We start from the raw sequence: 23,433 nt of genomic DNA on the forward strand, positions 1-23,433 counted from the left end.
TAGAGGAATCTCCCTAATATCTTCAAAGGGAGGTTTCTGAAGAACCGACAACACTAAATTAAGATCCCAGGGGGGTAACGGCGCGTGCACTGGCGGAGCCAGATGTCGCACCCCCTGGATGAAATTCCGCACCAAGGAATGAGTAGCCAAAGGCTTCTGAAAGAAGATAGCTAATGCTGAGACCTGACCCTTGATAGTACTCAAGGCCAGTTTCTGCTCAACCCCTTGTTGCAGAAAAGCCAATATTCGACTAATCGAATAAGACCGAGGACGGAACCCCAAAGGTTCACACCATGCAATGTAGGACTTCCACGTGCGATGATAAATCTTTCTGGAAGTCGCTTTCCTTGCTTCAACTAAAGTAGGAATAACTGAAGCTGACAAACCTTTGTCCTTCAGCACCTGGGTCTCAATAGCCAGGCCGTTAAAGCCAGCGATCGTAAAGCAGGATGGAAGATCGGTCCCTGAGACAGTAGATCCTCCCTGAGAGGAAGTCTCCACGGGACGTCCGCCACCAGTCTGACCATGTCGGCGTACCAAGCTCGACGAGGCCAGTCCGGAGCTACCAGGATTACTGGAATTCCTTCCTCCTCTATCCTGCGAAGAAGTCTTGGCAGTAACGCGAGAGGAGGGAAGGCATATATTAGCTGGTATTGCCCCCACGGGGCGATCAGTGCGTCTGCGGTTTCTGCTAGAGGATCGCGGGAGCGAGCCACGTATCTCTGAACTTTCCTGTTGAATCGTGATGCCAACAGATCCACATCCGGGGTGCCCCACCGTAGGCACAACTGGTGGAAAACGTCTGGATGGAGGGACCATTCCCCCTGATCCAGGGTCTGACGGCTGAGATAATCTGCCTGCCAATTCTCCACCCCCGGAATGAACACCGCAGAGATTGCTGGAACAAATCGTTCCGCCCAGCGAAGAATGCAAGCCACTTCTTTGGCCGCTCGGACACTCTTGGTGCCCCCCTGGTGATTGACATAAGCCACGGCCGTGGCATTGTCCGACTGGATCCGAACCGGGCTGCCCTGGAGCTGCTCAGTCCAGTGAATCAGACAAAGTCTGATCGCTCTCAGTTCCAATACATTTATCGGTAACCTGGATTCTTCCGGGGACCAGAGTCCCTGGACAGATAACTGACCGAGAATTCCTCCCCATCCGGATAGACTGGCATCCGTGGTCACTATCGTCCAATATATTGGCAGAAATGACTTTCCCTGGCTGAGCATCGGAGACCGAAGCCACCAGACCAGAGACTCTCTGGTCTGTTTGCTCAATCGGATCTGATTGTCCAGGGATTCCGGATTCCGATTCCATCTGAGAAGAATCTCTAGCTGAAGAATTCGGGTATGGGACTGGGCAAATGGGACTGCTTCGAATGAAGCCACCATCAACCCCAGAACCCTCATGCAAGTCCGAAGGGAAGACCAGCTGTTGGACAGTAACAACTGGACTGCTGATTGAATCTTTCGGAGTTTCCCTACCGGAAGAAAAACTCTTGTCCTGACTGTGTCTAGAATTAGACCCAGATATTCGAGCCTCTGGGTGGGAACCAGAAATGACTTTTGCTGTTTCACCAGCCACCTGAATTCCTGTAAAGAAATCATAGTAATTTCTATGTTTTGTAGCAAGGTCTGAGGAGACTCTGCATGAAGCAGAAGATCGTCTAGGTAACCAGGATCGATATACCTCTTTGGCGCAGAAGTGCCAACATTGGGGCCAACACCTTTGTGAAGACCCGCGGAGCCGTGGCGAGACCGAAAGGTAACGCCACAAACTGATAGTGGTTCTCCTCTACGGAAAAGCGTAGAAACCGCTGATGTCCTGCGAAAATGGGAATGTGAAGATAGGCGTCCTTGATGCAGGAAGGCTGCTACCGTGCGAATGGACTCCATTCTGAATCTTCTTATGTTGACGAAAGAATTGAGTGCTCTTAAGTCCAGAATTGGACGCACTTTGCCCTCTTTCCTGGGTATTGTAAACAGGTTTGAATAAAACCCTTGAAACCGTTCTATCCAAGGAACGTGGACTACCACTCCTTGTTGTAGTAAATCTGTGACTGCTCTCCGCAGATCTTCTAAACGATCTGAGGATAGTCGGATATTGGAAGGGAAGAATCGCGCCGGTGGGAGAGATCGAAACTCGATCTTGTACCCTGACCTTATGACTTCGCAAACCCATTTGTCCGGGATTCTGGAAAGCCATGGATCCGGGAACCGGCGAAGACGTCCCCCCACCCCAGTTATGGGTGGGGGCGCACCTTCAGGCTTTGGATGGTTTATCTTCAGGTCTGGAGGGGGCGGGCTTTTGCTTGCCCGACCAACGACCCCTGACGCCTCCTGCAGGAGCTTTGGAGGACTTAGTTTTTTCGCCCGCGGGACGAAAAAACCTCTTGTGAGCAGAAAAAGAAGGCCCTCGTCTTTGACGAGTTCCTCTACCTTTAAAATTTTGCGGTAAAAAGGTGCTCTTTCCACCCGTGAGATCTTTAATGATCTCATCTAAGTTGGCTCCAAATAGACGCTCTCCTGAAAAGGGGATATTAGCCAATGCTTTTTTGGAACCTTGGTCGGCTAACCAACCTTTTAGCCACAGTGTACGCCTGAGAACCACTGCTGAGACTGATGCTCGCGCCAATAATGGAGTGGCGTCTAACGCCGCATCACACACAAACTGTAACCCCTGTATCATTTGTACCAACAAATCTGATACCGCCTGAGGGACCTCTTCTAAGTCCCGGCGTAACCACTTGGTCCATTCAGTTACAGCCTGCGAAACCAGACCAATAGCTATTATAGGTCTGAAAGCTGATCCAATCAAGGAAAACATGGTGCGAGACATAGCTTCTATCTTGCGATCCACTGGATCTTTAAAAGACGGAGCGTCTTCTAAAGGAATAACCGTGGCTTTATTCAATCTAGCAATTGGTGAATCCACCACAGGTGGTTCTGTCCATTTCTTAATAAGGGTTTCCTCAAACGGATAACGCCTGTCAATGAGTTTAGAAATAGTAAAAGTGCGTTTTGGCAGACGCCATTCTTCTTCGATTGGATTGCCAAAACATTTGGGCAATGGAAAAACCTTCGCCACTTTGATGCGTTTTTTAGTCCCAAAAGGGATTTCAGTTTCAGCTATTTCCGATGGAATACCCTGTAACCTTAAGGTCTCTTGAACAGATACAATGAGTGCGTTTACCAACGCTTCCTCTCGGGCTATGGCGGATGCCGAAACATCCTCCTCACTGTCTGAAGAGACAGTACCCGAGACACCAATCCCAGATGAAGTACCTGCAACTGCAGAAATGGGCTCAGAGTCTGAATCCGAGGTTTCAGATAATAAGGGGTTAGGCGGGGGTCGCTTTCTTGCGCCCTGTCCCTGACAAGCCACTTCCACCCGGGACACAAAAGTTTCCATAATAGCTGACAATGATTCAATTGTCAATGGGGTGCTGGAGGATCCCGCAGACCCCTCGAGGGGATCCGGAGGAGATACATGAGTGGCAGGGTCCATGTTAATTCAGGACACCTTCGCCAGCAAAACAAAAAAACTTTTTTTTTTTTTTTTTTTTGTGTGTCTCCCCCTAGCGCAATAGCGCCCCTCAGAGTACCTGCTTCTCGATCCCACAGAGAGAGAGAGAGGGACCCCCAAAGCTCACCAACCGATGCAGTGCAGTTTCCAACCAACTGCAGTCAGCGTCTGTCTTACACAGACTGGAAGGAGCTGTTTGCTTTTTCCCGGGTAGAAGGACGTGGCTCCGCCCCCTGTGTACGCCTTCCGGCGTTCCCAGCTCTCCACGAGGTAGCTGGGCTCACAAAACATGGCCGCCCCCATAGAAGAGACATAAGACTCCAAAAACATGGCGGCCGGCGTGACCTGAGGACATACATGCATTAGGTCTACGGCAAAATGGCGGCGGACCGCCGAAATCGTTATCCCAGCATATCCACCTGCACTCTGCTAAGAGGTGATATATGGATCTACAGAGATACACTACACATAAGGTAGGATTATACCTCCTATGTCTGCTGTAATGTTACAGTCTGCTGGGTAGAGTGTTAGCTCTTAAACCAAGTCCACTTCCACAAACACATACTGTATTTACAAGGGGGACTTGTAAGTATCAGATATATACTGACCATGTATGGAGGGGCCCATAATACATACTGCCTCATAACGAGGAAAAAAAGGGAACGTTTACTCACCATACCGAACCGACAGGCACCCTCTCTTCACAATACCCTCTCCACCGGGGTGGGGGTTTGTGGACCACTCCGGACGCCTCGACTCTCTGGTTCCTGGCGTCCAAGCGAGACTTTTAACTCGCAAGGTCAGTCCCTCCACTGGGACTCCGTCGCGGCCGACCCAGCGCGGAGCTCTGGTCTGCACGCGCTCGTAGGCAGAAACCGGGGTGACCACTGGATCTCAACATCCAGCCCGTCGCCCGGCCCCGCATACTTACTTGAATATGTCGCGGCCGACCAAGCGCAATGCCATGGTCTGCGCGCGCTCGTAGGCCGGCTGGGGTGACCACAAGTGTCGCCCAGTCCGGCATTTTTGCTTGAAGATCTCACAGGAAAAAAACACTGGAGAAAACTACCTAAAAAATGTCTCTTTCTTAAAGAAAAAAAGTCTTGCCAGGACCAAAAGATCCCAGCAAGGAACTTAGGTCCTTACTCCTGACTAGACAGAAAAAAACTGATTCCCTGTAGCAGAGAGAGGGAGGATATACCCTCAGGGACTGCCCCTAAGGTGGAGCCAGAACGTTTTGTCTTTCTGCCTAGTCCTACTCCTGCGGAGACAACATAACCCAGCTCTTGAGAATCAAGAAGACTACGTCTGTCAATGAGCGATAGAGAAAAGGGTTTATCAGACGATACTGACTTACTAAGGCATCTGTGGCATCGGCTAGAGCATGGGTGGGGAACCTTTTTTCTGCCAAGGGCCATTTATAAAATGATCAACTTAAAAATGTGCCTGTGCCTGTTATATTTGGTCAAACGTTTATTAACTCACCCCTAATGTGATGGCTGGAACTGCTTCTCTTTGGTGAGGTGTGTGATGTCAGCTGGTATTGAGGATGTTGCTACTCACAACTGGTTTTCCAGGTTTGCGTTGGTCAGTCTGGAGAGCAGTCGACTCTTTGTGGTGGAAAGTTTTGAAAATAACTGCTGATGGGTATAGCTGGCTGGTACTTCTGGCTTGTACTGTGCTGTGGGTACTGCTGGCTCAGGCTGGTACTGTGCTGTGGGTACTGCTGGCTCAGGCTAGTACTACTGGCTAGTACTGCTGACTCAGGCTGGTATTGCTGTGGGTACTGCTGGCTGGTACCTACAGCACAGTACCAGCCAGCAGTACTGTGGCTGGTACTGCTGGCTCTAGCTGGTACTGCTGTGGGTACTGCTGGCTCTGGCTGGTACTGCTGGATCTGCTGTGGGTACTGCTGGCTCTGGCTGGTACTGCTGTGTGTGCTGCTAGCAGGAAATGCTTGCTAGGAGAAGTGTAGCGTTCAGCGGCACCGCGCTGGAGGAACAGGCGATGTTTCCTGCATTGGTCACAGGCAGGGTTCATTTGATATCACTCAAACTGTCAGAACAGAGCCGGAACTATACAGGAAGCATCGGCTCCGTTCTGACAGATCAGCTGAGAGACACAGACTCAGCTGCACGGGGGGCCAGACCAGATGACTTTGCAGGCCGCATACGGCTCACTGGCCGTATGTTCCTCACCCCTGGGCTAGAGGATCCAAAAACTGTGCCACAAACCTCTGTACTTTTCTGTTGAGGCGAGAGGCCAACTGATCCACCTCAGGAGTCCCCCATCGGAGACACAACTGATGAAACACCTCCGGATGAAGTGACCATTCTCCTTGGTCTAACGCTTGTCGACTGAGATAGTCCACCTGCCAATTTTCCACTCCAGGATTGTGTACAGCAGAAGCTGGTACGAATACGTTCTGCTCACCTTAGAACGCCGGCTACTTCCCAAGCGGCCAGGACACTTCTTGTGCCCCCTTGGTGATTGACATAGGCCACAGCCGTGGCAGTGTCTGACTGAATGCGCACCGGACACCCCTGAAGATGATCGTTTAATGATCCAAAACAGTCTGATCGCTCTGAGCTCCAGTACATTGACCGGCAGTCTGGACTCCATAGTCCAGACCCCCTGAGCAGAATCTTTTCAGAGGACGCGTCCCCACCCAGACAGGTGGTGACCACCGTCCAGTACAGGGGGATAAAGGATGTGCCGGAGAACGAAGCCACCAGATCAGGTACCCTGGCTCAGCCGGGTCAGATTGTCTATAGACTGTGGATTTTTGTCCCATTTGAACAGAATCTCTTTGCAGAGATCTCATGTGGAACTGTGCAAACGGAACCGCCTCTAAGGCAGACGCCATCAGGAACAGCACCCGCATGAAAGTCCAAAGTGATGACCGTCTGCTGGACAAGAGAAGTTGAATTGCTTCCTGCAGTTGCTGGAGTTTTTCCAGAGGAAGGAACACACTGGCTAAGGCTGAGTCCAGAGTCAGACCCAGAGCAGACTTCTGAAGGTTCAGAATCCAACCAAACTCCCTCAGAGTTTGCAGAGTAATCTCCACAAGTGTTTCGCCAGAGCAGTCAGACTCTGCTTGCATCAGATAGTCCAGGTAACCCAGGACCGTGATCCCCCGCTGAGGCAACAATGCCAGCATAGGGGCCAACACTTGTGAAAACCTGGAGGAGCGGAGGCGAGACCAAAAGGTAACGCCACATAATAATGCTCCTCCCCCACAGCAAAGGGGAGGAAGCGCTGGTGACCAACACAAATTGGAATATAAAAAGGTAAGCGTGCTTGATGTCGATAGAGGCAAGAAGATCCCCCTGATGTAGGGATGCCACTACTGTGAATGGACTCCATTCTGAACTTCTGCACCCGCACAAAGAAGTTTAGCGCCTTGAGGTCCAGAATTGGACGCACCTTGCCCACCTTCCTGGGGACTGTAAACCGGTTTGAATAAAACCCCTGAAAACGTATTAGAAGTAAGCGGGAAATGGGAACACGCTTACCACTCTGGAGGGCTTGCGGGTGCCAAAAGGAACCAACTCCTCCGATACAGCACCAGCCACATTCTCCATTTTTAAAGTCTCACGCACAGATACAATCAGTGCATTCACCAAAGCCTTTTCATGCATGGCTACAGGAGCAGAGGAATCATCCTCACTATCTGAGAAATAGGGGGTGTGTGGACACAGACCAAACAGGGTGACTCGCGTCTGCAGCGGCCGAATAAGATTCAGGGTCTGATGAGACAGAACAGGCAGGTGAAGGCGGGGATGCTTTTTGCTAGCCCGTTTCCCCAGGACCAAATCCACCATGGGCACCAAAGGCTCCAGGACCGTCATTAGTGCAGTAAGGAATTGTTGGGATTAGGAGGGCTCAGCAGCCTTTGAGAGGGGACCAAGTGGGGAAATGTGCTCCAGGGACTCCATGAGTGAAAAAGGGGGAACCACAATAAAAAAAGTGTAAAAAAAAAAAAAAAAAAAACTGCTAGGGACACCCCCACCGCGCTGGCACCACCACTGGTCGCCAGGCAGAGAGCACCAACCGATCCCATAGCATAGAGGGAGAGGACCCCATCAGACTCGCCACCCACCGATCAGGCACAGCAGTACCAGGCTATCTACACACATGCGGCAATCAGGAAGAGAAAGATCCAGGAGTCCGCACCAGGAGATAAGGAGGGGCTCCCACCGCTGAAATCACAGCCAATATATGCTTCACTTCAAGGGGGAGGGGGTCAGCTACTTACCATACCAGGAACAGGGTGGGCATCACTCCAGACAGAACCTCATCTCCAGCGAAATGGGGGGGGGGGGGGGTCTGTCAGCCAGGAGGAAAGCTGTGACTCAGACTCAGGCCAGGTCATATGCGACCTCGCGAGATGGTTAACTCGAGTTCGCACAGTTTAGCGGTTGATTGTAGATTCTCACAGGAAAAATAGAAAAATCCATTAAAAAAGGAAAAATAATTCCCAGCATCGAAGATCCCAGCAAGCAAATCGGTCCTTACTCCTGACTAGGCAGAAAAGAAAAAAAAAAAAAGCTGAGTGCCTATAGCCGAGAGGGGGGGGGGGGGGGGGGGGCTTGTATAGCCCCCTTTGGACTGCCCATAGGCATAGTCCAGCTTTTTTTCTGCCTAGTGTCCTACTCCTGTAGAGGGCAGTATAAAACACAAGGGTTAAGAAGTTTAGGAGCTGTGTCCGTCAATGAACAATAGATAAAAGCATTTTTTCACAAACCCCCCTTCAGTTTTTTTTTTTTTGTATTTTTTTACACTTTTGTGCATTTACGGGTGCTTAGGCATCTTTTTTGTTCGAAAGCTCCCCTCAAAAACACAAGATTGATGAGGTTTTTTTTTTTCTGCCTGTAAACTCCTGAAAATGCCATAGTATACATGGACACATTGGCTAACGGGATAAAAGCAGAAAAAAGAGTGCACAAAAGCTCAAACAACCTGTAGGAGCAGCTTCTTTGAGATGCAGTGAACATGAGCCCTTATAGCAAAGAAAAGCTGTGCAGTGCTCAAAGAACATTTTTTGCAGGGTTAAACCACTGAAAAAGTGGTCTTAGGTGAAAAAGGATTACCTCATCAAACAGGGAAGAGTTGTCTGGAACATTATCGATTAATACTTTGGACTCAGTTGCTGGCTGACTGATGACAACGTTTGTTACTTTCCTCCTCTTCTCTTCAGGCTCTCCATCTGTGCTATCACTGCTAAGGAAAAAGGTGTAAGCAATGACAAATCCGTTCTCATATGTATACCTAAAAGGCCAAAGATTAAAATCGTTTTTTTTTCCTTTAAAATCAACCTCAGGGACAGTACTTGCATTCAATGAGATGTGCCCCCCTATGCTGGTGTCTGAGTCTAGTTTTGTAAGATTACGTAATTTTATATGTTTTTATAGGGGTAACCATGATCCTTACTTTCAATAAAATTCAGGTTTTCGTAGATTGTGACGAAGCAGGTCATTTGATGAAAAAACAAAAAACTCACACCAAACCTACCCAGGCCCCATAATCCGCATGAAAATTATGAGATTATTAAATATAAATTGCTATATGTAATGTTCTGATGGCTGAGATAACTAAGACACTCACTATGTAGAAAGTGTATTGCACAGGCAAAGTACTGTGGTTAAAACCAAGGCCCCAATAGGCCTTCTAGGAGATAGCCATTTTGTAAAAAAACTTTAAAAAAAAAACTTACAAAAGTATTTCAATAAAACAAATGATTTTTATTTTTAAAATATATTGTGCATTTGTGAAATGCATCTATGTAGCACCTGCAAAAAGTCCCAGCACATTTTTTTTATATATACATTTTAATAATTTCAATCCAAAAATATAAACACTATTCAATATGCCTTTAACATACAAGAATTTCTAAACCCATCCTCTACCCCTCCCCCACTTTTACTACTTATTCCTATTGTTGAGTTTCACTTCTGCATCTTATACATTTTTTTTTTTTTAAAGTCTACCCATTTCCTCTATTTGTAAAATTTTTATCCTGTTGCCTCTGCTGCCCAAATATTCCATGTTATGTATGTACAGTGGGTACGGAAAGTATTCAGACCCCCTTCAATTTTTCACTCTTTGTTATATTGCAGCCATTTGCTAAAATCATTTAAGTTCATTCTTCTTCCTCATGAATGTACACATAGCACCCCATACTGACAGAAAAACACAAAAAATTGTTGACATTGTTTCAGATTAAAAAAGAAAAACTGAAATATCACATGGTCCTAAGTATTCAGACCCTTTGCTGGGACACTCCTATTTAACTCAGGTGCTTTCCATTTCTTCTGATCATCCTTGAGATGGTTCTACACCTTCATTTGAGTCCAGCTGTGTTTGATTATACTGATTGGACTTGATTAGGAAAGCCACATACCTGTCTATAAGACCTTTCAGATCACAATGCATGTCAGAGCAAATGAGAATCATGAGGTCAAAGGAACTGCCTGAAGAGCTCAGAGACAGAATTGTGGCAAGGCACAGATCTGGCCAAATGGATTTTTGTAAAATCTTACCGTAAAATCCTTTTCTCTTAAGCTCATTGACAGACGTAGTCCTCCTTGATTAATATCAACTCGGGTTATACTGCCCTCTACAGGAGTAGGACTAGACAGGAAAGAAAACGTTCTGGCCACACCCTAGGGGCAGTCCCAGAGGGTATATCCTCTCACTTCCTGCTACAGCAAATCAGTTATGTCACAAAGCAGTGTTTAGAGAATTTAACCCAACCCAACTCAAAAACAGAGGGGTGGGTACTAAGTCTGTCAATGAGCTAAAGAGAAAAGGATTTTACGGTAAGATTTTACAAAAATCCATTTTTCTCTGTCGCTCATTGACAGACGTAGTCCTCCTTGATTAATATCAACTCAGGACGTCCCAAAGCAGTGCCACAAATGAGGGGTGGGAAAATGGAAATCAAAATCCAATCTAGAAGGCCCAACCGGTGCCAACTGGAAGTTTTAAAGGCTCATCAATCACACGATGAGACTCAACTGAAATTCCAACAGAAAAAAACCCTCGAGGTAGACCACTGGTCTCCTCAAATTGCGGCCTGCAAAACCTTGCGGCCAAATGAGGCATCCGCCGATGCCATCACATCAACTTTATAAAATTTTGTAAAGGTATGAACCGACGACCAGGTAGCCGCCTTGCACACCTGGACCACTGACGCCTGATGGCGGTAGGCCCAGGAAGTACTGAGCGCTCGAGTGGAGTGCGCCTTAACAGGGAAGGGAGGATTCCGACCCTTAATAGAATAAGCCTGTACCACCGTCTGTCTAATCCATTTGGAGATAGTCGCGGCAGATGCAGGCAACCCCTTTCTGGGGCCATCCGTGATCACAAAAAGTGAATCCGTCTTACGGAACGATTCCGTAGTCTTCAGGTATACCCCGATTGCCCGAACCACATCCAAGGAATGCAACGCATATTCCTGAGGATGATTGGGCTTAGGACACAAGGAAGGTAGCACAATATCTTCATTCAGATGAAAATCTGAAACCACCTTAGGAAGAAAGGATGGCTTCGGATGAAGAACTACCTTATCCCTATGAACCACTAGATATGGGGAATGGCATGATAATGCAGCCAGTTCTGACACCCTGCGTGCAGAAGTGATGCCCACCAAGAAGGCCACCTTTTGGGATAATGTAAGCAAGGGAATCTCCCTGATATTTTCAAAGGGAGGTTTCTGAAGAACCGACAAACACCAAAATTAAGATCCCAGGGCGGTAAGGGCGCGCGCACTGGCGGAGCCAAGTGCCACACCCCCTGGACACCAAGGAATGAGTAGCCCAAGGCTTCTGAAAGAAGATTGCTAATGCTGAAACCTGACCCTTGATAGTGCTCAAGGATAGTTTCTGCTCAACCCCCTTTTGCAGAAAAGCCAAGAATCGGGTCACCGAATGGGTACGTGGGGGAAATTCCAAAGATTCACACCACGCGATAGAAGTCTTCAATGTGCGATAATAGACTTTGCTGGAAGTCGCTTTCCTTGCTTTAATTAGAGTAGGAATAACTGAAGCGGACAACCCTGTCTTTCAGTACCTGTATCTCAATAGCCAGGCCATTAAAACAAGCGACTGTAAAGCACGATGGAAGATCGGTCCTTGAGACCGCAGATCCTCCCTGAGAGGAAGTCTCCAAGGAGCGTCCGCGACTAGCCTGTCCAAGTCGGCGTACCCTGCTTGACGAGGCCAGCTCGGAATTTCCAGGATAACTGGAGTTCCCTCCACCTCTATCCTGCGGAGAAATCTCAGCAGCAATTTGAGAGGCTGCGTCCGCTAGAGGATCGCGGGTGCGAGCCCTGTTGAGCCAACCTACAAACAGATCCATATCCGGGGTGCCCCAATGAAGGGACAGCTGGTGAAATACCTTTGGATGAAGAGACTATTCCTCTTGATCCAGAATCTGACGGCTGAAATAATCTGCCTGTCCACCCCCGTGATAAATATCGCGGAGAGAACTGGAACAACTGTTCCCCCAATAAGAATGTTGGCCACTTCTATAGCCGCCAGGGCACTCTTGGTGCCCCTTGGTGATCGACATAAGTCATGACCGTGGCATAGTCCGATTGGATCCGAACCGGGCTGCCCTGGAGCTGCTCGGTCCAGTAAATCAGACAAAGTCTGATCGCTCTCAGTTCCAACCCATTTATCGGTAACCTGGAATTTATCAGAAGAAATGATTTCCCCTGGCTGAGCATCGGAGACCGAAGCCACCAGACCAGAGCCTCCCTGGTCCGCTCACTCAATCGGATCCGATTGTCCAGGGAATCGGGATTCCGATTCCATATGAGAAGAATCTCCTCTTTGGAGAATTCGAGTATGAGACTGGGCAAACGGTACTGCCTCTAAGGAGGCGACCATCAATCCCAGCCAGTTGACGGACAGCAACATCCGAATCATTGACTGAATCTTCTGGAGTTTCTCCGCATGGAGAAACACTCTTGCCAAGGATGTATCCAAAATTAGGCCCAGATAGTTCAGTCTCCTGGTGGGAACCAGGGATGATCTTTGGGAAAAGCAACGAAAACGCTGATGTCCTGCGAAGATGGGGATATGAGGATAGGCATCCTAAATGTCTATGGATGCCAGGAAATCCCCCTGATGCAGGGAGGCCACCACTGTATGGATGGACTCCATCTCTTCCAAGACCAGAATTGGACGCACCTAGCCCTTTTTCCTGGGCATTGTGAACAAGTTCGACTTGAACTCCTCCAAGGAATGGGAACTACCACTGCTTGTTGTATCAAGCTGTCCCCCGCAAAGCTTTTTAAGTGACCCGGGGATGTCGAATATTGGAAGGGAAGAATCGCGCCGGTGGAAGTGATCAAACTCGATCTTGTATCCCGACCATATGACCTTGCGAACCCCTTTATCCGGGATTCCGGAAAGCCCTGGATCAGGAAACCGGTGAAGACGTCCCCCCACCCTAGAGATGGGTGGGGCCCATTCTGTCAATCCAACGGGATAACAGTGGCTTTATTTAGTCTGGAAATCGGTGAGTCCACTATTGGTGGTACCGTCCATCTTTGAAATGAGGGATTCCTCAAAATGATAGCGCCTAGCAATGCGTTTGGAAATAGCAGGGCTCATTTACGGACGACCCTATTTGGGACAGGAAAAGCCTTCATCATTTTGGTAGGCTTGCTAGTACCAAAAAAGGAATACGAGTCTCAGCTACCTCTGCCGGTGTAACCTCAAGATTTAAGGTTTCCCGGACAGACACAACTAGTGCTTCCACCAACGCTTCTTGTGCTATGGCGGAGGCAGAAGCGTCCTCCTTACTGTCTGAGGAGACCGTACCTGAGACAACAACCCCAGAAAAGGGACTGCAATGACCAGCTCAGAATCCGTATCTGAGGTATCAGATGACATAGGGGTAGGCGGGGGTCGCTCTTCTTGACCCCCATCCCTGACGGGCTACCTCCACCCGGGATACCAAAGACTCCAAAACTGCTGATAATGCATCATCACAAGTGGGGTACTGGAGGGTCCTGCGGCCACCCTGAGGGGATCAGGTGGGGATACATGTGTGGCAGGGTTCATGTAACAAGACACTTGCCAGCAAACACAAAAAAATTGCAAGAAAAAAACTTTTTTTTTTTTTTTTTTAAACTTAGTCCCCCAGCGCAGTAGCGCCCCTCAGTCTACCTGCTTGGACCCCTCAGAGAGAGAGAGAGAGAGAGAGAGAGAGAGAGAGAGAGAGAGAGAGAGAGAGAGAGAGAGAGAGAGAGAGAGACCCCAAGGCTCTCCTGATGCACAGAAGTTTCTTATCAACCTGCTTCCAGCACTGTCTGTTACAGACAGGAAGTCTTTGGCTTGCTTTCCCTGGGCCAAGGAGGCGGCTCCGCCCCTTTACACGCCTTCCGGCGCCTCCCAATTACTCCACGAGGTGTTTGGTCACCTCAAACATGGCCGCCCCCATGCTGGAGACACGAGGCTACGCCAATATGGCGGCCTCGTGCGATCTGCAGGAAAATGGCGGCGGCCTGTGTAGGATAGCTGCGGCTTGCCAGCTAGCAGCGGCCTGCGGGATGAGTGCATTCGGCCTGTGCGGCCTGCGGAAGTGCCTCGGCCTGCGGGAGGTGTCCTCGCTTTCTGGAGGGATGGCGATCTGTGTCAGCAGTAACTCAGGCATAGGCATCGGCCTGTGTACACACTAGACAGGTAGGATACCCCTAAACCTCAACAGTAATGCCTTTTAGTAGTCTGCCAATGACTTCAGTCACCCTTACAGTCATATAGTGACTTTAGATAGTCAGCTCCCAAACCAAGCCTCCTGGTTTCTATTCACAAAAATCACACTCAAATTGGGGGATCTGTGACCTGTTATAGGATAGGATAGGATAGGATAGGATAGAGGGGAGACCCAGAAACTGAGTGTCCGACCATCCCAGAGAGGGGCCCGCGTCCCCAACAAACCCGACAGGGGGGAGAGGGGGAACATTCTACTCACCATACCGGAACCAGGCGGGCGCCAACTCCTGACAGAACCCCTCTCCACCGGGGTGGGGGGGCTGTCGACCAATACGGACGCCGTGACTCTGTTGGTCATCGGTGTCCAGGCGAGACGTTTAACTCGCAGGGTCAGTCCTCATCTAGAGGGACTATGTCGCGGCCGACCCAGCGCGGAGCTATGGCCTGCACGCGCTCGTAGGCTGAACTGGGGTGACCACTGGATCTCAACATTCAGCCCGTCGCCCAGTTTCAGCGTACTTGCTTGAAGATCTCACAGGAACACTGGAGAAAAAAAGCTTAAAAAGTATTTCTAAAAAAATCCTGCCAGGACCGAAGATCCTAGCAAGGAATCTAGGTCCTTACTCCTAACTAGACAGAAAAAAAACTGATTTGCTGTAGCAGGAAGTGAGAGGATATACCCTCTGGGACGGCCCCTAGGGTGTGGCCAGAACGTTTTCTTTCCTGTCTAGTCCTACTCCTGTAGAGGGCAGTATAACCTGAGTTGATATTAATCAAGGAGGACTACGTCTGTCAATGAGCGACAGAGAAAAGATTTATGCTGCACTTAAGGTTCCTAAGAGCACAGTGGCCTCCATAATCCTCAAATGGAAGACGTTTGGGACGACCAGAACCCTTCCTAGAGCTGGCCGTCCGGCCAAACTGAGCTATCGGGGGAGAAGAGCCTTGGTGAGAGGTAAAGAAGAACCCAAAGATCACTGTGGCTGAGCTCCAGAGATGCAGTCAGGAGATGGGAGAAAGTTGTAGAAAGTCAACCATCACTGCAGCCCTCCACCAGTCGGGGCTTTATGGCAGAGTGGCCCGACGGAAGCCTCTCCTCAGTGTAAGACACATGAAAGCCCGCATGGAGTTTGCTAAAAAAAACACCTGAAGGACTCCAAGATGGTGAGAAATAAGATTCTCTGGTCTGATGAGACCAAAATAGAACTTTTTGGCCTTAATTCTAAGCGGTATGTGTGGAGAAAACCAGGCACTGCTCATCACCTGTCCAATACAGTCCCAACAGTGAAGCATGGTGGTGGCAGCATCATGCTGTGGGGGTGTTTTTCAGCTGCAGGGACAGGACGACTGGTTGCAATCGAGGGAAAGATGAATGCGGCCAAGTACAGGGATATCCTGGACAAAAACCTTCTACAGAGTGCTCTGGACCTCAGACTGGGCCGAAGGTTTACCTTCCAACAAGACAATAACCCTAAGCACACAGCTAAAATAACGAAGGAGTGGCTTCACAACAACTCTGTGACTGTTCTTGAATGGCCCAGTCAGAGCCCTGACTTAAACCCAATTGAGCATCTCTGGAGAGACCTAAAAATGGCTGTCCACCAACGTTTACCATCCAACCTGACAGAACTGGAGAGGATCTGCAAGGAGGAATGGCAGAGGATCCCCAAATCCACGTGTGAAAGACTTGTTGCATCTTTCCCAAAAAGACTCCTGGCTGTATCAAAAGGGGGCTTCTACTAAATACTGAACAAAGGGTCTGAATACTTTCCGTACCCACTGTATATATTCAACCAATCTTTTATAGAGGGGCTTTCCAATTCAAGCCATTTTTTTGGTATTGCCCCTTTAGACGCATTTATGAGGTTTGGTACCACCTCCTGACAGGACCCCTCTCCGTCGAAGAGGGGTGCTGTCAGCCAAAAGAACACTGCGACTGAGGCCTAGGCCCTGTCGTGTGCGACCTGGCGAGACGTTTAACTCGCGGGGCCAGTCCCCGTCCAGTGGGACTATGTCACGGCTGACCCAGCAGAGCACTAAGGTCTGCGCGTGCTCGTTGGCCGGCTGGGGTGACAACTGGATCTATACATCCAGCCCATCGCCCAGAACCGGCATAGTTGCTTGTAGATCTCACAGGAAAAAATCCGGAGAGAACTAAAAAAAAAAAAAAAAAAAAAAAAAAAAAAATTGCCAGGACCAAAGATTAAAACTGATATCCTATGCAGAAAGAGGGTGTATCCCTGGGACTGCCCATAGGCATAGCCAGAGCTTTTTTTTTTGTCTAGTGTCCTACTCCTGTAGAGGGCAGTATAACTATTGATATGCATCAGGAACTGCGTCCGTCAATGAATGATAGAGAAGAGTTTTAGTGCAGCGAGGGATAGTATCATCATCTATACACAAAGACAACGTAAAGGATCACAGATATTTTGCAATTGTGTAAGATTACTAATGAAATTTAACTGCAGACCAAAAACTTCTGATAGGTGGGCACTCTCAGACCATATGGAAGAATGTACCATCAGCCATAGAACATTTTGCACAAATAGGAGAGGACAACTTGCCAATGCAAAATAGGAAACTGGGTGTATAGTAGGATCTATATAAAAATTGTGTCTTGATATCTTTGTCCCTTGAGGAAATCACCATGGGGGACTTAAAGGGTAGAATTTCCTGACATACTTCCTCCGTGAGTTTAAGAACATGCACTCTCCGGTGGGATTCTGTAGTCAAGAGGCTAACAATGTAGTAGGAGGCGTAGTAAGTGGACATCAATTTTTCATGAGGGGTCACAAAGCAAAATTTTCCAATTCAGAGGGTTGGAGAGACAAATTAGTCAAACCAAACTGTGCAGCCGCAGTATGTCGCAACTGGAGGCACCTAAAATGGGCAGTGGAGTAACAGATTAGAAATCACCTTTTCTTTTCGATCTGCAGCTGCTGTAAAGAACGTCTTCACTGGGGCAACATGTTGTCCCAGTGATGACGTTCATTAGAACGAAACATACGCCGTGTTAGTGGCAGCAGTGAAGTCTCATCGTCTGTAAGGATTCCAGACGCTGTGTGTAACCAATTTGCCTAGAATATACTTCTTGTAAGTACATGTCTATACCATTAAATTGGTTTGTTTTTTTTATGGATGTCTGTGTGGTTTCCTCCTTTTTCATGCGTGACAATGAGCTGGAGTGTGGATTACTAGCAAAGCTTGATATTGAGATGTGCTTTATTCATCCATACTGAGAGCCTGGATTGGCTAAGAAAGTGTTATCCCATAGATGAGGCGCTCTTTGCTTGCATTGAAAAAGCTGCAAAAAGGCTGTGTTAGACCTGCAGGTCAAGCCATCTGGTAAGAGGAAATTCCTTGTGTGCAGTAGAGCACGGTGTATTTAAATTAGGTTCACAATTTTATATAGGAAGAATCACCTCTAAATGGTTGTTGGGCATCTACATCTGATCACACCTTCTTGTGCATGGGACTTGTCTTCATTTAACCATGGACTCACATTTGGTTTAAATATTTCACTTTTTTGTGAAACAACACCCTTAATTGAGGTTAGTGATTTTTTCAGCACTGTTTTGGATAACTGCATTTATTTTTTCCATACATGCTCTTTAAAGTGCTCCAACTATTTATAAAACATTGCTCGCTGCCGGTGTTCCACAAATATGCTCCCCCTTTTGTACCTCACTAACCAGAGAGGTCTCCCCTCTTTAGGTGTGACGAAACGCATAGGGAAGAGTTGCTAGAGTCATTGCATTACTTCCGGTGGGAGTCAGTGGAACGCGCCACAACCCAGACTTGCCGTTTTTAAATGCTGTACAAATGCCGGCTTGACTTGTGTGTATGAAATAAAGGAACCATACAGTACTGTACTGATTTTTAGGTTTTTACAAAATGAGGGAAAAGGAAAAGGATTGCCATCGGATTAGGATCTTCGGTCTGCTGTCTCAGCTACTGGTTGCTGGTTACCCCCAAGAGGGGAAAGCTCTCTGCTGAGTGAGGTACAAGACAGGGAGCATGTCTGCAGAACACCAGCAAGCAAGCACTGTTTTATAAATAGTTGGAGCACTTTAAAAAGCACCTGTCGCTTTATGAGTTTGTGAACTTTAACTGGACTTGTTTAATATTTTTGAATTTTTCACTTGTCAGATTTTTTTTTACTTTAAAGAGCACTAGTCGTTCTCTGGCTTGGTAGGTCCTTTGGACTTTCGTACCTCCTTTTGAAGAACCTCAGTTTTGGGGCTTGGTATACCATAATGTCAAATATCTTAACCACTTAAGCCCCGGAGGATTTGGCTGCTAAACGACCAGAGGGTATTTTGCGATTCGGCACTGCGTGACTTTAACGGACAATTGCGCGGTCGTGCGACGCTGTACCTAAACGAATTTTGCGTCCTTTTTTTCCCACAAACAGAGCTTTCTTTTGGCGGTATTTGATCACCTGTGCGATTTTTTGATCACGCGCTATAAACAAAAAAAGAGCGTAAATTTTGCAAAAATAGCAATATTTTTCCCTTTTTTTTATATGAAATTCCCCCAAAAAAAATGTAAAAATCAATTTTTTTTAATATTTTCGGCCAATTTGTTTTATGCTACCTATGTTTGGTAAAAAAAAAAAAAAAAAAAAAAAAAAAAAAAAATCGCAAAAAGCGTATTTTGATTGGTTTGCGCAAAAGTTATTGCGTTTACTAACAAAGGGAAAGATTTTTGTCATTTTTGTTGTGTTTTTTTTAACGCGTAATGGCGGCGATCTGCGATTTTTTTGCGGTACTGCGACATTGCGGCGGAAAGATCGGACCCTTGACTGACATTTTTGGGGTTACCAGTGACATTTCTACAGTAATCAGTGCTATATATATGCACTGTTACTGTAAAAATACACTGGTAGTGAAGGGGTTAACTTTATTTGAGAGGGAGGGGCTGTGTGTGTCCCTAGGGGCGTGATTCTAACTGTGATTGGCTGTGGCTTCAACTGTATGCAGAGTGATCAATGGATCTACATAGTAGATCCATGTGATCAGCTCTCATACAGAGAGGAGAATGACAGGCAGCTTGTTTACACAAGCTGCCTGACTTTCTCCCTCTCCCCCGCCGATCGCAGAGTGGCCGGCGGCGATCGGGTCCGCCGGTCACACGCGCGGGGGGGGGGGGGTCCGTGACCACGCGGGAGCGCGCCTCCGGCGGCGCGCGCTCGCTCCCTAAACCCTCACAGGCGAGCGACGTAGACCTACGTCACTTTGCCTGTGAGGGGCTGACCGCCGCCGTAGATAGTCGTGCGGCGGTCGGCAAGTGGTTAATATTGTATTCTTTGTTGCTGATACGGTCATGGTTTATATACTGACACGCACTGTTGTGGTGCGTGGTACTTTTCTGTATGCTACCCCTTTTCTCTGTTTTACCATTTTGCTGTTTTGTTAAAACTCAATAAAAACTATTGAATACAAAGAGCACTAGTCACTTTTTCTCACTGAAGGATTTTATGTAGCATATTCTGAAATTGTGGTTTGATCTAGCACGTGTCATTTATTAATTTTCTACAAGCACTATTCATTTGCCATGTATTTTCATTGAAGTTATTACCAGCATGCACATACATTATTTGAGCACCAAGCACTTTAGGGCATGTATGTAGATCCTCTTCATAAAAACTTAACTCGCAAAGCAGCGCCATACCCATTATCTGCACTTTCCTTGTTATAAACGGCCAAAACATTCCCCTTTTGCAGGGGCCGTTTATAAAAAAGGGAGGCAGCAGTTTTGGTTTACTGCACAATACCTATATTAACATAGTGCTGAACTAGCTTCAGCTTTTTTATTTGCCATTGAACACCTGATTTGGCAATTCTGCCACTGGCGCCCTGTGCTTTACAGATGAGAGCAGGTTCACCCTGCGCACGTGACAGACCTGAAAGGTTCTGGAGAAGTCATGGAGAACGTTATGCTGCCTGTAATATTGTTCAGCATGACCAATTTGGTGGTGGGTCAGTGATGGTCTGGGGAGGCATAGCCATGGAGGGACGCACAGATCTCTACAGGCTAGACAATGGCACCCTGACTGCCATAAGGTATTGGGATGAAATCTTTGTACCCATTGTCAAACCCTACGCTGGTGCAGTGGGTCCTGAATTCCTCCTGGTGCATGACAATGCACGGCCTCATGTGGGGAGAGTATGCAGCCAGTTTCTAGAGGATGAAAGAACTGATACCATTGAATGGCCCCCACGCTCGCCTGACCTAAATCCAACAGAACACCTCTGGGACATTGTTTTGCTCCATTTGATGCCACCAGTTGCACCCCAGTCTGTTCAAAAGCACAGTGATGCCCTGGTCCAGATCTGGTCCACATCTGTCTCAAAAGAAGCATGCCCGGACATCGTCAGGCATGCATACAGGCATGTGGGGGCCATGCAAACTATGGAGTACCATTTTGAGTAGCTGCAATGAAATTTCAGCAAAATCTACTAGCCTACTGCATCATTTTTTTCACTTTGATTTCAGTCCTCTGCAGGTTGATAATTTGCATTTCAATTAAATTATGTGGTAACCTTTTAATAATTACAGGACCCCAAGAAATAAATTGGTTTGTACAACCACCTTATGCTACCACTCTGGCCCACTACTTGAAATCCTAATGGGAGTTGAATGTAGGGGGGAGGTGACAGATGAGAAATGGGAGGTGCTGTTCGCAACATGTAAATTAGTCTCCCCCAAGTTGTCTGATCTTCTCACCCATCTATATACACACACACACACACACACACACACACACTACACGGGTCCTGTTTAACACCAACCCACCTCTCTAGGTATCAGCCAGATCATAACCCAGTATGTCTCAGGTGTGGAGATCCCAGGAGCACATCTTACATCTCACCTGCTATGGTCCTGCCCTTCTGTCCAAGGGTACTGGACGCAGGTGGTCAGATTTCTTCATAACCATATGGGTTCCCCTCGGACCCTATTCCCTCCGATGCCTACTGGATCTCCTCTCCGAGGAAGACAAATATCTAAATACCTTTTTACAGGAGTCACTGTTCCAGGCTAGAATGCAGATAGCCAAGACTTTTATAGCCGCGGGAGCAAATGGCACCACAGCTTTGTCTCAGCCAATGAGAAAGGAGCGTCCCAGACGACTGAGGGACTAGTGGACATCGCTATACAGAGATGGGGCTCAGGTATTAGAGGGTACTGGGGAGGCTGCTTCACACAGAAGGTTTTTTTATATTAATGCATAAAGAAAAAAACCTCCTGTCTTTACAACTCCTTAACTCGCTAACAAACCCCTGAGGGCTTCAGAGCAGCTGTATTTATACTGAGGTTAAATTACACACAGGGGGACCTATATTTACTAATTAGCGGACTTCTGTCTGAAGGCAAGTGGTTCCACTAGATTTTAGTTAAGGATATCAGAGGGGTAAATACAAATGCACGCCACACTTTTCAGATATTTGAAAAACAGTTTTGAAAACCATTTATCATTTTCCTTACATTTCATAATTATGTGCCTGTTTGTGGATCACAAAACGTCCAATAAAATACTATTACTTTTTTGGCTGTAACATGACAAAATGTGGAAAATTTCAAGGAGTATGAATACTTACTTTTTCAAGGCACTGGACAAGGGTATAAAGCCGACCACCGCAAGCGGTGTCAGTGTCACATAACTTAAGTACCACTTTTGCTAGAAAGCTTTGGTTGTAAGAAGTGGAAAAATTGCTAGCCAGATCACCAGGTGGAAAAAAAAAAACCCCCCACACCACAACTAATGCAGCCCCTACTATACATTACGGTTATACATTTAGGACAAACAATGGAGGGTTGCGTATATGAGGACCGAATAAAAGTTATAAATAAAATCCATTTTCACCCCACAGCCAGGTCTTGGTGGAGTTAGGCAATTTAATGGAAAAGTCAGTCAAGAGGAGTGGGTATTCTCAGACCAACTGCATTCGCATGCAAATCACCATCGGTTACACCTACATGGGCCTTAATGACTTAAAGGCAAGCAAGGACAGTCAGACTGGGAGGGAAATGGCTAGAGAATGCTGGAAGTAATGCCATGATAAGAAGTAAAGCTGTGTGTGCTGCTGCTTCTAATGCACACTGAGAAGTTTAAACTACGAACAGCATAACTTAAATTTCAGAATTAGGACTTGGAAATAAATAATTAGCTCCAACCAAGGCATAACAATGGTTACATTTAGTGATTACAAAATCCACAAAAACACCCACACATACCTCTTTTCATTGGCCTCCATTACATCCCGAGATCTCTGCTTTGCTATTAGCTTTGCCATTCGTTTCGCTTTATTTTTCTGCCTGTTACTCATACCCGGAAGAAATTCTGAATCAATAAACTCTGCTGCTTGGAGAGCCTGAAAAACAACAAAATGCATGTCTGGTCACCCCACATGAGAAGGAACAAAATACACAGAAAACAAATAAGAATGTATCTAAACCCAAAAATAAAATGCAAATTTTGATGCTTGCCAGTCCCTTCGATGGGATGGCTGCATTCGTTATTGAGGCTCTTCCACCAGCCACCTTTTTTTACTTTGTGATCCTGCCAGTGGCACATTTCTGTCCTAGGGTGACAACACTTCACTGAAGCTATAAAAAGGAGCAGCATCATCCAAGGCTGGAATGCGGAATTGGTAGTTTACAGAAGATAGCTGAGAAAGCGGATAACATTGTAGGGCCAAAAGTACTAATCGATTAGTTGGTCAGCTGATTAGTTGGCCTGCATACAGAATGCATTATTGGTTTACATATCTGGAAATACAGTGAAGTACACCCTCCACACACGTCAAAAAAGACAGTGCAGCACATACAGCTCAGTACACTATGTATACATGTCAGTAAGTGCCTAAGAACTTGTGCATGTATGAGGAGCAATGCCTCATGGCACATGTAGTCCTGGGCAGGCGGGAAGTTTTTTTTTTTTTTTTTTTAACCTTGCTATAGGGACACACTATACTATACTTTGGAGATTGCTATTGGGCCACTCTGAAGACCACCCCAGAAGAGGAGAATCAGGGCTGCTCTATGCAAAACCATTGCACAGAGCAGGGGAGTATAACATGTTTGTTATTCATATAAAAAAAAAAAAAAACCCAGAGAAGGTGGAGGCTGATAGACTGGAGGTAATAGAAGGCATTACAAATTACATTTAAAGAAA

The 23,433-nt window shown here is 47.1% G+C and overlaps 1 protein-coding gene across 1 annotated transcript in view; it reads right to left on the minus strand.

Moving 5' to 3' along the window:
• BTAF1 (B-TFIID TATA-box binding protein associated factor 1) overlaps nt 1–23,433 on the minus strand; it is a 251,002-nt gene that overhangs the window by 172,005 nt on the left and 55,564 nt on the right. Inside the window, exons 6-7 of the mRNA XM_082268123.1 lie at nt 22,494–22,630; nt 8,622–8,751 (exon numbers count right to left, since the gene is read on the minus strand). Of these exons, the coding sequence (XP_082124249.1) occupies nt 8,622–8,751; nt 22,494–22,630 (267 nt within the window). The remainder of the gene's footprint in view (nt 1–8,621; nt 8,752–22,493; nt 22,631–23,433) is intronic.

The sequence above is a fragment of the Pelophylax lessonae genome, assembly GCF_965119305.1.
Source record: "Pelophylax lessonae genome assembly, chromosome: 9".
In the NCBI taxonomy this organism is placed as follows: Eukaryota; Metazoa; Chordata; class Amphibia; order Anura; family Ranidae; genus Pelophylax; species Pelophylax lessonae.